This window comes from Lutjanus erythropterus, chromosome 8 (genome assembly GCF_056507025.1).
Source record: "Lutjanus erythropterus isolate fLutEry1 chromosome 8, fLutEry1.hap2, whole genome shotgun sequence".
Classification (NCBI taxonomy): domain Eukaryota; kingdom Metazoa; phylum Chordata; class Actinopteri; order Lutjaniformes; family Lutjanidae; genus Lutjanus; species Lutjanus erythropterus.
The window spans coordinates 23,968,821-23,984,436 of record NC_139324.1 but is presented as its reverse complement, the minus strand read 5'-3'; the positions used below and the strand labels follow the sequence as shown (position 1 = coordinate 23,984,436).

The 15,616-nt window shown below is 39.7% G+C and overlaps 2 protein-coding genes across 4 annotated transcripts in view; one reads left to right on the top strand and one right to left on the bottom strand.

The window, feature by feature from the left end:
* Positions 1–3,409, top strand: part of gsk3ba (glycogen synthase kinase 3 beta, genome duplicate a) — a 42,333-nt gene extending 38,924 nt beyond the window's left edge. For all 3 annotated transcript variants that reach the window (XM_084724962.1, XM_084724963.1, XM_084724964.1), the window contains one exon: positions 289–3,409. In XM_084724962.1, coding sequence (XP_084581088.1) covers positions 289–359 — 71 coding nt within the window. In that variant the 3' untranslated portion in view covers positions 360–3,409. The remainder of the gene's footprint in view (positions 1–288) is intronic.
* nr1i2 (nuclear receptor subfamily 1, group I, member 2) lies at positions 2,668–14,453 on the bottom strand. The gene is made up of 10 exons (XM_084724966.1): positions 14,302–14,453; positions 12,186–12,379; positions 11,310–11,440; positions 10,891–11,060; positions 10,551–10,807; positions 10,306–10,451; positions 7,284–7,400; positions 6,535–6,640; positions 6,304–6,445; positions 2,668–2,890 (listed from the first exon to the last, which is right to left on the bottom strand). The coding sequence occupies exons 2-10, from the start codon at positions 12,371–12,373 to the stop codon at positions 2,831–2,833; spliced, it is 1,317 nt and encodes a 438-aa protein (XP_084581092.1). The 5' UTR covers positions 12,374–12,379; positions 14,302–14,453; the 3' UTR covers positions 2,668–2,830.
* Positions 14,454–15,616: the final 1,163 nt, after the last annotated feature.

The following is a 15,616-nucleotide window of genomic DNA, read 5'->3' as shown; positions in this document are numbered from 1 at the left end:
TGTGTGACTTTGGTGAATCGAAACAAACCCTTTAAGTCACACAATAACACAAACAAACTAACCAATCAAGACAGCTGTAGACCTGCAAGTCAAGAATCTGTCCAAATTGGGGGCGTACTGACCACCCTTTACTGTAGATAATACACTGACTATGGATAATACAATACTTCATACAATCCCAAAAATTTGTGTATATTAACCTTAAACTGAAATGCGTTACCTTTTTCTACCAATCTCAAAAGAACTTAATATAAATGATTGTAAATGAACATATCCTCTTGTCCACAGATGGCAGCAGCACAGAGCGAGGTCCCAGCACCACCACCGCCTCTGCCTCGGCCTCCAACTCCACCTCCTGAGCCCACAGACCACCTGCCCTGCCCCGGTCTCAGCCCCAGCCCACGGCCTCTCCATTGCCCCGGCCGGGGGGTGAGCTCCGCTCAGCTCTGCTCTGCTCTGCTCTGCCCTGCTCTCCTCCCCGACAGCAGCGGAGCGATGCTGACGCAGTCCGGGTTCAACAGCTAGCCAACAGCCCCATGCCACGACCACAAACCAAGACTCCCTAATCTGCCTCTTTTCTCCCTGACTGCCCCCCCCCTTTCCTCATCCTCAGCTGTTTGAACTCTACTCCATCCTCCGTCAAAGACATCTCTCCGTGCCCTTTCAATGGGGGGAAGCGAAGCGCAGGGCCAGAGGTGTCGTCGACTGTACTATTGATAAAAGTACACTGTACATGTATACACAATGCTAGCCTGCTAATGTTTGTAAGAGGACAATCTGTAGAAAAAGTCCTAAGCTGTTCCCTTTGGCCCTCTCCTCCTTATCTGGCCTCCCCTCTCTGTCCTCACCCACATTTTTCCATTTTTCTGCGACCTCTGACCCCCGTGTCCTACCCTCTCCCCCCTTTGGTTCCTCCTGTAGTGCATGGCCTGAGTATGGTTAGGATCACCCGGGGGATCACCACGCCCTCTCACTTCTCACCTCCACTTTCCGCAGACAAGGCATGAGGCTCACGCACGGGTATACACACACACACACACACACACACACACATACACACTCATGAACACACATCCTCACACACATGGATGCATGATGTATGTGGAAAGAAGCAGGGGGTAACGTTTGGGCAGTTTCTTTACCTGAGGTTGTTTTTAAATGGTTAGCAAGCTGTTTTACTCGACCTTATTTTTATTATGTTTTTTTTTTTCTTTCTTTCTTTTTTGTTTTGTACTCCCGGGCAGATGTTTTTGGATGTGTGATGAATGTGACACGTATCTGGTCCTGTGTGCTTGTATAATATATACATACAATACAAAACAAACATGCATACATACACAGTTTATATATTACTTTTCCTTATGTATAAAAAGTATATATAGATATATGTATATTAACTACAATGGTTCAGAAATCATTTATGGTGAGCTCATATCTGGCAGAGCAGTGGCAATATTTGCTGCTGCCTTAAGACAATAGATTTAGATGAGGTGGTTTTTTTTGTTTATTTTCTCAGCTGGAGTGTGTTGAGATTCCAGCAGTCACTTCTTCCCTGTTCTCCTGTGTTGTCTGTATCAAGGCTGTAGATGGATTTAGGGCATCGCTCTATTCCCCGTCTTTGTACCGACCCTGTCTGTAACAGTGTTTCTGTGACAGTGCAGACAAACATCCTCCTCTTTCTCTCTGTCTCCGTGAACACTTTTCTTCCCCTCGACTCCCTGTGAAGTCCTGGACGCGGAAGGTCTCGTGTTGTGTGACCACTGAACTGAAGTGTTAGCCTAGCGTTCTTTCTCCTCTCCTCCACCTGCCGCACATTAGAGCCACTCGGTACAGTCATGTCGAAGCGTCTTATTTACAGAGAAATACTCACTACATTTTAAAAATTAAAAGAAAAAAAGAAGAAAAAGCAGAATTTGTATATACAGTATAAATGCTCCTCACCAAAATTCTGTATGACTTCTTGTATGTTGTTTTTTTATGTTGTTATGTTGATTTTTTTTTTTTCCATGTTGTGTTCAAGGTATGTATATATGCAGACCCATGTACTGTTTATGAGCAAAAACAAAGATGACAAAGGGTAGGCAAAGAAATGAAAAAAAAATGAAAAAAAAAACAGAATCAGGGCAAAACTGATGTTGTTTATGGATATTGTAGATGATGATGATGATGATCAGCTTTATCCAGCCATATGTTCAATCTTACCTGTACAGTACAGTAGATGACAGCTGTATTATTGTAACAAGAACTAGTCATGTATAGTGTAACTATAGTTTGGAGTGCCTTTGCTTTCATACACCTTCGCCTTGTTTCCCCCCTCCCTCACCCAGCCCACGCCATCACCCTCCACCCTCCCTCCTCCTCCTCCTCCTCCCCCTCCTGATATTGTGACTCTCCCTTTGGTGCTGTTGAATGTCCTGCTAATCCTGCACACACACACACACACACACATACACTCTTCCACATTTTCAGCCCCCCTCCACTCACACCTCTTTCCCCTTTCTCATTGCACACTTAATGTAATATACAGACATTGTTAATTGTAAGGATATTTTCCTTAAAGATACAGTAGACAAGTGTTTATTTTAGATGTTTTATCGGACACACATGCACGCACAAACATGTATACCACAGTCCTGGCATGGACTCCGGGGCATGAAGTGGATAACAGGGGAGGGGAGGGGGGCGGTGTTGTGGACAGCAGCAGGGGTTAAAAAGGCCTCATATACTGTATATATACAATACAGTACGGTTTCTGTATTACTCACAGTGTTGGTTCTGTTACCAAAGCCAAACTTAAGATGTAGTTGTGATGAGCCATCCTCAGAGGCAGTCATGTATTCTGTCTCTCTTCTTCTCTCTGGATATTTTGTTGTTTCTCTCTGTCCTCTTGCTTGTTCTCTCCCCCTCCCGTCTGCATTACTCGGGGGGAATTCAGTAGCACTAAAGGGGTCGAGTCATGTAGCCTCTCTCCCGTCTCCTGCTTGCTGTAATTTTGCATTCATGAACGTGTTGCTACCACCAGACAGTTTGACCACCTCACCCTACCCCTAACTCCAGTTCAATAAAACACCACAAAGGTTACCAAAAAAGAAGACAAGCGAGTATATATGCTAGTATATTAGATATTAGCATATATACTAGCTTAATATGCTAACTGGGGTTTAAGAAAAGAAAAATCATAGAAAATACTACAAAAACATCCTGTATAACAGTACTACTACTTGAATGCCTCTGTTTGTGACTGAAATTTTTATTTCTTTTTTTGTTTGTTTGTTTGTTTGTTTTTTGTTCTGTGAAGGTATGCTAAATGTGCACCTCTGTAAATATTCCCTCTGCGTGCTCTGAGGAATAGTTCCCTGGTACTGTAATTTGCATTAAATAAAGAGTAGGATAGCCTGGAAATGATCAAGCGCTGTGTCTGCTCTTGTGTTTTTTAGTGAGTGTGATGTTGACTCTTCATATAGCCAACAACTTTTTAATCTGGAAAGCAAAATGGATGACAGGCAGATAATTTGGAAAATTGTGATGGGTTGATACAAGAAAACTCTCCCTACTTGTAACAACATTTGAAAGATTGTGAGTGATGTCTCCAGCATGGACATTTGATTGTATTTGAGAGTAAGTTTTCCAAATGTTCACCTTAAACACAACTACAGGCATGGTCCGAAGGGAGCAAGCGCAACTCCATGTTGCTATTTAAGTGGTGTGTGATCTAGGTGCAGTGTAAAGGGTGGGTCTCTTAATGAATCAAGGTGTGTTTTGGGAGTAACATTAAATCTATCCGAGTGTGATCTTCCATTCCCTTTAAGAGACAAGTGCGCCTGCCGCTGGCGCATTGCTTTTTAAAATGATTCGGCAGGTTAGTGAAGCAAACAGAAATGCTGAAATAACCCACTTATAGTGATTAATAGCAGGTGGGTTGCAGGTGGGTGAAACAGCCTGAAGCATTTCACGTAGGACACTCTTGCTGTGGCATGGAAACATTAGTTTGTTAACTACTGAAATCCGGCTCTGTGATCATTCACAAGTAAATTGTGAAAGAGAACACTCATAGATCCAAAAAATAAAACCACACAATGGGAAAGCTGGTGCTGCTTGACATCATTTAAAGGATTGTTCTAATGATTAGAGAAGCTGCAGTCATTTTAAACACTTCCTCACACTGCAGCAATTATTGTTCATATTTAAGCAGCAAAACTAAAAAAAACTCCAGATCCTTCTGATCTAAACAATCAATGAAGTTACAGCTGCTGTGCGTACATGCCCGCGAGTTTAGCGTCCTTTAAATAGCAGGAAATTTCTGAACCATTGTTGTTTGGAGTGCCTTTGCAGAAGATAGAGCCCCACGAGTCTACAGTCATGCTAGCTGCTCTGATGCTGTGCTTACGGACACAGTGGGGTTTTGAGATAAATGCTTACACCATCTTGTTAAGATGCTGATGTTTAGCAAGTATAATGACATGTATCCAAAAGGGGATATAATTGCCAAAACAGAATGGCAAACCATCCAATAGCTGAGACATTTCACTTCACTTTCTCCTCAGACTCATGCTGTTTGGTGTTAGTACTGACCAGCTCAGTCCTAAATTATACAGTTTTATGCATTACAAATTAGAGCATTATGGTTTTTATTCCTCATTTTTTATAAAGTATAGGTATTTATATCTCCATATCTTGTCAGGCATGTGCAATATTTTGCATATCTTCTACTTTTTGTTGTATGTATTTTTGATTGTGCCTCTGTTGTACCACTATATTTACAGCCTTGTTGGATTACGTACTGTCTTGTATTACCCAAGACAAATTTCCCCTTGAGGAAAGTTAAGTATATCTTATCTTATCTTCACAAACAGTCAACTGCAAAGTGATAAAATAGTAACCATCAACAGCAAACTCAAAAACTGAATGTATTTAATATTTTTGCAGTGGCAGAAGAGTCTCCTAGTTGCATCCTTGTTATCCTTTGTCTCAGTATGACCACAACAGGGCAGTGTTTATCCTGTTATGTTGTTAATGACTCTACAAGCACCATCACACACTTTCATCTGAGAAGCACCTTTGGTCAGTTTTATTTACAATACGTGTAGAGCATGTTTGTTCCACATGTTCCATCAAAAAATTAAACACACCCTGAGGTAACAAATATAAAAGCAAAGATTGTCTTTGCAGCTTCGGTTCTCTTCATTCTCTGAGAAAATACATACTTCATACATACTGGCCATTCTGTGCAACATTTACACAAAACATTAAACCTCCTGACTTCAAGTCGACCTTCATTCATTTACAGGCTCACTGTAAGCAAAACAAATGACACAGACATGACAAATCCACTATAATCCACCAGTAGTGGAACCAGTTAACAAAACAAACTTTGTCAAACTTTATGCTGCCTCACTCTGGTTTCTTGTACTTGCAGGTAGTGTGCAGAGAACAACGGATAGTTTACATTTCAGCAGGGCTTCACTGACTCAGACTGTGACAATCATCTTCATCTGTTCAGGATTTTGTGTGATCAATGCTTAAAGGGTCACTTTGGTATTTATCAACCTAGTATTGAGGGAGAGCGCTGCAAAACTAAGCTGCAACAAATCCCCTCCAAGCAACTGTGTAAGTCCACTACGAGTGCTTGTTTTTGACATTGACTGGCTCAGATTGTTATTATAAATGACTGAAACATTATGGAAATGACTGCTGCAAACAGACCTTTTTGAAAGAGTAGAATCCCCGTCGTTTAACCAGAAACAACTGTTTTATTTTTGACTGAAAAACTGTAATTTTAACATTGTCATCATCAACTTCATTCTAACGCAACAGAAACGCCTTGGTTCTACTTGGTTCTTATTTCTACTGTTACAACAATCACCAGCTCTGGTTGTTTTGTCGAAATAAACCACATTGGATGTGGAAAATATGAGAATGGGGTCAGAAATCAAAGAGGCAGTGAGGGTTTACCAGAACTGGCGATTGTCAGAGCAGTGGAAAGATGAGCCGAGGTGTTTTTAGTGAGTTTTATGTTGTTTGTGTTAAGTTTGAATCCAGATGATGACAACAATGTTAAAATTACAGTTTTTCAAAGGGAGTCTGGTTAGTTTGGCAGAGCAGAGCAAAACAACTGTTTCCTCTTAAAATTATATAACTTTTTTTTTTTTTTTAAAGTTTGCTATAAAGTTTACTTTGCTATAAATCAATCATTACATTCAGCTGGTTTCCAGTTGGGGGTCTTCATGATTAACTCACAGAGGTAGATCCAGGGTGTGTGTGCTGTCCATGTACAGTAGATGTCAGTATTAGACATCATGAAACAGCGTTTTTACTGACCATCTCCACTATGAGAGGCGAGATCACGTCAGGCTGGATGTCCTGGATCTGAAGAACCTGTTTGCTATACTCCTCTGTCATCGTCCTCATCTCGGTGAGACAGGCCATCACTTTGGGGAAAAGCAAGCTAAAGGCACAGAGGAAACGGAGGTAGGTTCAATCTGTGAAAGGTCTCACACTGCTTGGACTGAGAAGAGTACTTGATACTTCACTCACTGTTTCTCTGGTCCTGTTCTCTTGCAGTCGATCCACGTTTGTAGTGTCAGTGCCAAGTTTTCATGAAGCTCGTCGATCACATCATGTTGCTGAACACCTGGACGATCTGACAGATCCAATAAAAAGAAATATCTGCCAACCTGAACCCGACAACTTAGGAAAATTAATTTTTGTGTTTGGCTGGATACAAATGCACACTGGTGGGTTTACAGAGACAGTTCACCCCAGTTTCATGTAGGAACTACTTTCTTTCTACCAAACATTAATGACATCCTCCTCAGCTGAGCTGTAGCCTCTAATCGGTGAGTAGATGCACTACAGGGTGGAGGTAAAAATATGTATTTTTGATTTGGGGGTTAACTGTCCCTTTATGCACTATTTTCTTTCAACTGTATGACCACACAGAAAGAAGCGTGCATCTACTCATGGACATGAGGCTCATGCTCATGACAGCATGAGATGGAGGTTGTCCATGAACAGATACACCCTTCCTTTCGTGCAGTGATACCATTGGCATGTGAAGTTCGATATAAAGAAAATAGTTCCTACATGAAACTGCTCAAAACATGGTCTGTGACGGCAGACATCTCTACAGCCGACATCTCCAAAACTCAGCAATTCACACCAGAACAATCTAGATCAATAAACAGGACAACAGGCTTGATTTTGCGGTGAACTGTCCCTTTTAATATTTACAGGGTTGACTGGTTATCAGAGACTGTGTTGGACTGATGAAGATCTGCTGCTACCTGGAGAAAACAGGGACATGGCTTGCATGAGAACATACTCCTCGTCCTGCAGGCCCAGTTTGCGCAGCGTGTGGTGAAATTTGAGCAGAGGCTCGAGGAGGAGCGGCTGGAAGCCCGCTAGAAAAACACGGGAGAACAGAGGTCAGTGACATGACAGAGATGGTAACACTAGGAAAACAACGATTGGTGCAGCAGAACTACAGATTACAGAATCATCTGTAAAAAATGGTTTCATGTCATGATTGAGTCGGCCGGCTGCGTGGGCGGGAAATCAAAACCGCAGCTCCACACAGGAATTTTTTGGATATCGGATATTTTTAGTTTTGTACGCCCGTCTTTATTTATGTCAGTGCTTAAAACTGCTAGCCTGAGCCAGAGAGGAAGAACAGGCGACAGAGCTCTCTAACTTCTTTCTAACTCAAGTGACATCACTTAAAGCCAGTTATCAGGCTTCACTCACCTCCACCTAGAGCCACAAAAGGCTTCATACAACTTTTCACGTCATGCTGTGTCTGTAAAGTTTTCTTTTTCCCAGTTTCCCTTTTTTAGACACCAACTTTATGTTCCAACAGTCTACAGTTACAGCTATTATGTGAATACAGGCTTTTCTCTGAATATTTCCAGATGTGTTCAGTATTAATTTACTGTAAGGGTGTACAACATAGACACGGTTATTATTCCAGCATATTAATGATCCCTTACGATCAACATTAACATAAATTCTATAAATCACAAAAATGTTCAAAAATGTTGTATTGCAAATCTGGTAGACAAGAAGGTGAAATATGTGGAAGGCTGAAGAAGAGGTTTATAGGAACGCAACATTTTCGGTCATGGACATTTCATTTTAATTTTACAGAAAGGAAAAAAAGAGGTATTATTTACAACATCAAACATTTTTTTAGTTTGTTTGTTGTTGTTTGTTGAGTTGGCTGGTAATGTGGCATGAGTAATTAACATTTTTACGATGGTTACATTCAGTTTCATATTCTTTGCACTTTATTTGTGCGTCATAATATGAAGTTTTAATCAGCATCAGCTGCCCAATAAGATTAATATTTTGTGCAGACTGAATTATTTCCTCATCCCGCTGTGATTATCCCATAACCATAATCTGCCAGACAAAGGCAGTGAATACAAAGAGGGAAGACAACTGCATTTCGTCCGTTGTTTATAAAAGGAGCAGATAACACCAGTTTGACAGCATTCTAGTGAGGGTTCCTCCAGGAGTCACATTACACCTCTGACAACATCAGATAAGAGGGCTGCACATATTTTATTGCATATCTGACGGCTCACAAAAAAGTTATCTGTGTAAACATGTTCGGAGCACAATAAACATCAGGTTAAAAAAAATTACTGCGTCTGTAAATCACAGGTACTCGACATGTCTGAGACTTTTTGCTGTTGTTTTACTTTCAGACAATGTCAACTATAACCTAGATTCCTCACATACAGTACATACCTGTGTGCTGCCGGCTCTTTAATCAGATCACGTCTGTCACATTCAGTGTCACATCCATCCAATGCCTTTGTATTTCCAATCCATGTTAGTTAAACTAAAACCCCCACTTAATGTATTTTGTATTAATTAAGCACAGTACTGTAGATTTGATTATAGTTATTATGCACCCACAAATCCAGTGGAACTTGAGCCTCTATATTGATTCCATCTCTTTTTTTTATCCCTGCCATAATCAATATTTTTATAATAAATCAAATCTCTTCTTGTATGTGAAATTAGGTGCTCATTGTGACGAACCCCACCAGAGAAATATGACACGACTCTGCAGTTTCCCTCAGCTCTACGGAGCATTTTAACATCTTCATGCTGACTGTTTTGGTTTAAAGTTCCCATGAAATAGCTGAGCACTTACATATATTTACATGTTTCCTGTAAAAACACTGACTGGAGTTAGCAACCAATAGTATCCTGCAGCTAAATCGGTCCATCAGTGCATTAAGGAGAACGGTCCGTTAGCTGACTCTTCCTAGTCTGGGAGTTCTCAGTGAATACAGCCAGACCAGGACTGAACAGAGCATCCGAGACCAGCAGAGGCAACAGGACAACAAGGAATACAGTACCTGGTTCATTTTCTTTGCCCAGGTTAGCTGCATGGATAACCAAGCTAAAGGCACTTAGTGGCTACCTACTTTCGCAACAAGTAAAACTATCTTTCCCCAAGGAGACTCCATTAATAACCTTGGTACTGTAATTTATTTCCTGTTGGTCACAGAGGCTTGTGTTCAGTCCCAGCCTGGCCGTGTTCACTGTGAGGCCGCTGAGCCAGGTTTTCGATGCCCACTAACAGCAGCTAATAGTTACGGTTACCGGTTAACTACTTTAGCAGCAAGTTCCATAAAACACAGTCCAGTTTCACCCAAATCAGTTGCTCGGGTCCAGACCTTCCGATCCGCCCACTCCACCGACTTGAATGGAAACGGACTGTAACAAGTTGTCAGTTCTGTCTGATATCAGGAAACCAAATCACTCAATATAGTTTTTTTTATAAAAGCGACACCTGGCCCACATAAACTCTGCACTCCGACAGTGTCATAACAAAGCCTTTCATCAGATGCAAAATTAGCACACCCCCACATCATGGATGAGTCATCAACATTTTTTCATTGTTTTCCAGCAAATGACAAACTCTAAAACACGGTAATAAATACCCAAGAATACCTAAAACAATTACTTCTTATTGCTGGGTCAGATACTGGCGTATGGGTGATGCACAGGGCAAGGCATATGAAAGTAAAGGTTTCTGTATGACTTCACATAAACACAATATCATAATATCACATAATATCATCTTCACTCCAAGGTTAGTAGATATTTAAAGAATGAGCAGAGTATGATTAAAAATTATGTAGTGAAAATCCGAAGCTGTGTAAATTTTAAGGAAGGGTTTTTGTGCTGTGTTTGTGCTCATCTGTGCATTTTCACACTAGAAACAACCAAACCAATCCATTTGAATACATAAAATCACACACTGACTCATGTTTGTGTGAACAGTCTGACCTCGTACAGCGTCGTCTATGCAGTATGTTATATGGCCACATTCCCAGGTGCCTCTTTTTGCGTTGAACACCATATTGAAGCGGATCTGCATAACTTCAAACGTTGCTCCCTTTAGCAGAGCAATTTGGTCCCCCATGATTAAAGACCTGCGAGAGAGCAGCGTGACACACACATAATGGTGAATTAGTTCAGACATTAGTCATCAGAACACCCACTGAGAAATCTTTGAATAGGCAAACATTTACCGGAAATTCTGAAGACTTTTGGAGAAACTAATGATGTCCTTGATCATGTAAGTTGTGAGGTCAGCCACGTGAGGGAGAGCAGTGAAAACACTGCTTTTTCTAACCTGTTCACCCTCTTCGTCCTCTTGTTTTTCAAAGGACCCAAAGAGACTGGAGGAGGACGACGATGAGTACGAGGAGGAGAGGGAGCAGGCATACGAGGGCTCGCTTGCAGAGTGGCTGTTCTCACCCACAGGAAGGATGTTTCTGTCCATAGGCTGGGAAAAAAAAGAGTCAGTCCGAAAAAATTAAAACGATGATGATGACAACACCTCAAACACGCTTGAAGTCATTCACTCACCCTGAAACCACTGAAGCGGTAAAAGGCTGTGTCGAACGTGCTGCGGTGGCCACGGAGGAGCTCCTGAATGGTTTCCTCTTGTTGGGATGAAAGCTGCACTGGAGCATCGAGCATCTTCTTCTTTTTGATTCGGATCCTCCTCTCCAATACTTCCTTCTCAGACATGACCACTGCAAGGACACAACAAAATACCTGTAAGTACTGTATGTTACCATAGAAACACTGACTTAAAAACGTCACTGGCACTTAATAAAGTAAGTTTTACTTATGTTTTTAAATAACTTCTAATGCTGGATTGTGTTGAAAGACAGTAGTCTCAAAATACTCACATTTATGTAAAAATACACAGTATAAAATCACAAATAAATATCTGTCTTAACATAACAACAGATCCTTTGCTTTATTTGGATGTCACTTACTTTCTTTGCGCATGCCTATGGCCTGGCATTTACGAAAGCGGCAGGCTTGACACGACCGTCGGTTGTTTTTGGTTATACTGCACTTATTAAGGAATGGACAGCGAAGCTGCGTTGACCTTTTTATGGCACGTCTGAATTTATTTAAAAAAAAACAAAAAACAAACACTTAGTAACATTAGATATTTAACCACACAGGTGAAAGAGAGGAAGGAAGCTTCAATGAGAAATCAGGTGATGATTAAATAGTTCATACTTTGCATGTACAGTTCATAGTAATCCTGTATAAACCAAGATGAACTGACTGCTAGAAGTCAAAAAGTACTTTTCAAGAATTTTCAAGGTTACAGACCCTTACAGCTGTAGTAAATTACATTTATATTACAATTATGAATGTAATATAAATTACCTTTATATACATAAACTCAACATTATTATTTCACCTCACACCACATCAAGTCAGACGTTACAAAGTTTCAAGTTAAAATTAGTCCCTTGTCTGTAAGCAGACAACCTGTCTGAGCCATAATTCAACTTATTTTATTTCTTTATCTTAAGAAGCAAACTATTCAGTCATATAATTTATTTTCAAAGTAATGCAATTTCACATTTGCACAATTGCAATTCGTTTCAAGTACTGTATCCAAAATCCAAGTACTTTTAAACCTTGAAAATACTACATTAAAATCCAAGTGTTTTCAAGGATTTCCAGCACCCACATGAACACTGAACATATTTCCAACCCCGAGAATGCTTGCAGTTTTTAGTAATTATTTAATAATTAAAAGCTGTTATTTTGAAATTACAACAGTTACTTAATAAACATATATTTGAAGCTGCAGCGTGTGTGTTTGAAAGGAAAGACCGAAACAACCTCACCTGAAAAAACCCTTGCAGCCTTCGCAGGTCAAAGCATTGAAGTGGTAACCCTTGGCCAGATCTCCACACACGCCGCAGGCTCTGGGCTCCTCATCCTCGGTCACCCTTCCTTCCTCGTCCTCATCCTCTTCATTCTGCCGTGCAAGCGCTTCTCGAATGCTCTGCACTCCAGTGGCCGCCTGGCTCATTCTCACCTACAGGTGATTAGATGATTCTGACATCACTGACTTCATGTCGATTAATTTAAAGTGCAACATGATGTTTCTAGGAAGTGTCAGGATTTGTGGGAAGTAAAGTTTTACTGCTGACAACACAAACAACACTGTGGGATCAAGAATGAACATCTCACACATGGATGTAAGATTATACAGAATACTGCAAAATTGCACTAAAAACATGTTTTGATACCGTACAAAACTGTGATGATATCCTCCTCGATATTACATGGTTACTTATCTTACTTTATTATTTTATTTTATAAAAGGACTGCTACTGACTGCTGCATTGTTTTTCTTTAGCAATCATATATAATTCAAACATTCATTACCAAAGACAATTCATGCCAATTTTTTTGCACATGCTTAGGTCACATGACTGGCTACTTTTATTTTATTTTGTCAAAGAAGTAAAGCAGAAGCACTTTAAGTTAAAGTGAAAAAAGAATTATACAATTATGCTGTAATAAAGAGCATTTCTTCAAGTCACCTTTTTTTGTTTGTTTTTTAATATTGTGATAAATATTATATTGTGGCCTTTTTACTGTGATATCATCTCACCTATTTGGTATATTGTTATATCCATACTGTGCTTTGAATGTCTTGCTTACAAATATAAGGAAAAGACAACAATAATAGGGCTGAATCATTTTCTCCTATTATATTTTTGAATAAAGCTCCAGTGGCGTGTTGCTATGTAAGAATAACACGTCAGTGAAGTAATTTAAGTCCAGTAAAAGTGTTTACTTTTAATCCATTCTTTGACTGCTGCGCCGCAGCTTTCACAGCTTTCAACAGCACTCAACAAAGCCACATTGTTGTTATTATTTCCATTAACAATTATTCATAGAGCTGCAAGTAATGACTATTTTCACTGTTAATTAAACTGTCAGCCATTTTCTTGATTAATCAATTACTTGTTTGGTCTATTCAGAGTGAGAAAATGTTGAAAAACTTCAATTAGTGTTTCCTAAAGCCTGAGATGATGTCCTCAAATGTCTTGTTTCGTCCACATATTCCATTTTACTGTCATAGAGGACTGAAGACACCAGAAAATATTCTCAGTTAAGAAGCTGAAAAAAAACCTCAGTGATTATCAAAATAGTTTTGGATTCATTTAATAGTTGACAGCTAATCAATTAATTGAGGATCTAATTATTTACCTGATACTGTCACACTGCTGTAGTTTTAGTGACAGACACTGAAGTGTGGGTGTAGAAATATGACAAACAGGTTCACAGAAGTTTTGATCAATCATTTAGCAGACTATAACTAATATTTCTTCTTATGTTCACGCCACAAAGCTTTTTGAATGGAACAGAAGCAGACCTGATGTGTATTTTTCATTATCACGAAATCATGTATTTTCAGTGTCATTGTTAGTCCTCAATATAATATAATTTTCAGGGTTTTCTTTGACTTTCATTTATTTACTTTTTTTTTTTAATTCCTCTGTTTCGTATTTTCTGTCTGTTCCTGCATTTTTTTATTAGTGCCCGGATGTTAGTTTCCAGATTTCCGCTGTATGTTATGTATTTGAAGTAACCTACTACTGTGTGTGTGTGTGTGTGTGTGTGTGTCTTTAAGCTGTGCACAACCACCACGGCTAATGCCTTGCTTTCACTTCCACAGCCGTCTAGCACTACTGGAGAAAACACGTCGATAAACAAAAAGTAAAACCATTTTTTTCGTTTGAGCGACAAACCTCTACCGTCACACCTGAGACTTGGCAGGCTGCAGTAACTCTGAGACAACATGCTGACATATTACATTAAAAAACACGTAAGAGACTCTGTAAACATCAAGATAATGTGAAAAGACCTACTTTTCCAGCCTCTCCTTAACCTGGTTAAAGGTCGAGCTTTAATCAAACACTGATCGACATCTTTCAGCTCACTAACCTGGTGATTCCAGCTGTCCAAACAGCTGTCTGTAGACCACAGCGGTTAATCCAGGGGAGGATTGTGAGTTTTGCTGAACGCGCAACAGGTGAGAGAGAATATCGCGATAGCTCTTCCTGCTGGTCGTGTTTGTTTGAGGTTTGATACCAGGCTCGTCGCTACAAGTTCCCGGCTGCAGCCCGCGGGACGGGACGGTCGCCAAAAGTGTGGTGGAGGTGGGCAGGATGGTGAAGTGCCCGCCCATGTCTTTAAAATTATTTTTTTAAATCAGTGAGACTGATATGTTGGTGCGTCTAATACAGAGTGTTAAAATCAACTGTGACCAATAAAGTTTAGTAGAACTTTATTTGAAGAGGTGCAAAATACTGTCATGACACTGTCATAGCCATTAGGGGGTGTAATTAACACATCTTCTGGATCAGTATATAGATTCAATGTTCAATGATCCAATATGATCAATGCAACGTGAAAATATATATATCGTCATCTTTAAGACACACCTTTATTTTGAAATTCCCATGACATGTCTGTGTCAAAAATATATGGGAAACTTCAGTCATAAAATTGTCTAATCATAGTGTTTATGTTAAAGGGGCAGTTCAACCAAAAAGTAAACAATCCCTTTAATGTAAAGGGTTTTTTGAATATATATATATTAGATGTTGTTCATATTATCTGTTACTATAGTGGTTAATTTTCAGGACAAACTGGACAGGATTCGGGATTCAGGACAAGAGCTTGTAATTCTGGGCCGTCCTGAACTTTTAAGGAGGTCTTGTCACCCTACTATGACTATATAAAAGTTTGAGAACTTAACACTATATTTTTAAGGTTTGCTGAATCTTAAAATGAAATCCTGTTCAGAAAGATCTTGACTGTGACAATGTGAAATTTTAAGTAATTCTACTGCGAACTTGCTGCTCTATGCTTGCATAGAATTAGAGGGAAAGTCAGCCCCAAAGGCTTTTCCTGAAGGGGTTTGTTGAAAATCCCAGTGAATCCCATTCAGAATGACCCTGACTGTGATTTGAATAATTTTTACTGTAAAAGGGTAAGACAAATCCAAAGAAGAAAAAAAATCTTCAGTAATTCCTTTAACATGTCCTCAAATTTAAAATGAAAAAGTTTAGACGTTTGCTGAAATTCAGGTCTTCAACATCATGTATTGAAATTGTTTTAGAGACCAAAACATCACTGCACTTCCAAAAAGTGTTTAAACTAAATTTAATATTAAAACATGTACATGGCGGAAGCGGTAGTCAAAATGAGTAACCTTAAAACTGAATCCTCCAGACGCCCCTCAGCAGCCCCACTT

Bases quoted from the DNA above. Each gene is read 5' to 3' on its own strand.
- nr1i2 (XM_084724966.1), bottom strand. From the start codon at position 12,373: ATGAGCCAGGCGGCCACTGGAGTGCAGAGCATTCGAGAAGCGCTTGCA. The intron at 10,808-10,890 runs GTGAGTGAATGA...TTTTTTTCCCAG, and splicing joins ACCGCTTCAGTGGTTTCAGG to CCTATGGACAGAAACATCCT. The intron at 2,891-6,303 runs GTTTCATGATGT...GGAGAGAACAAG, and splicing joins AGATGGTCAGTAAAAACGCT to CAAGAGGACAGAGAGAAACA.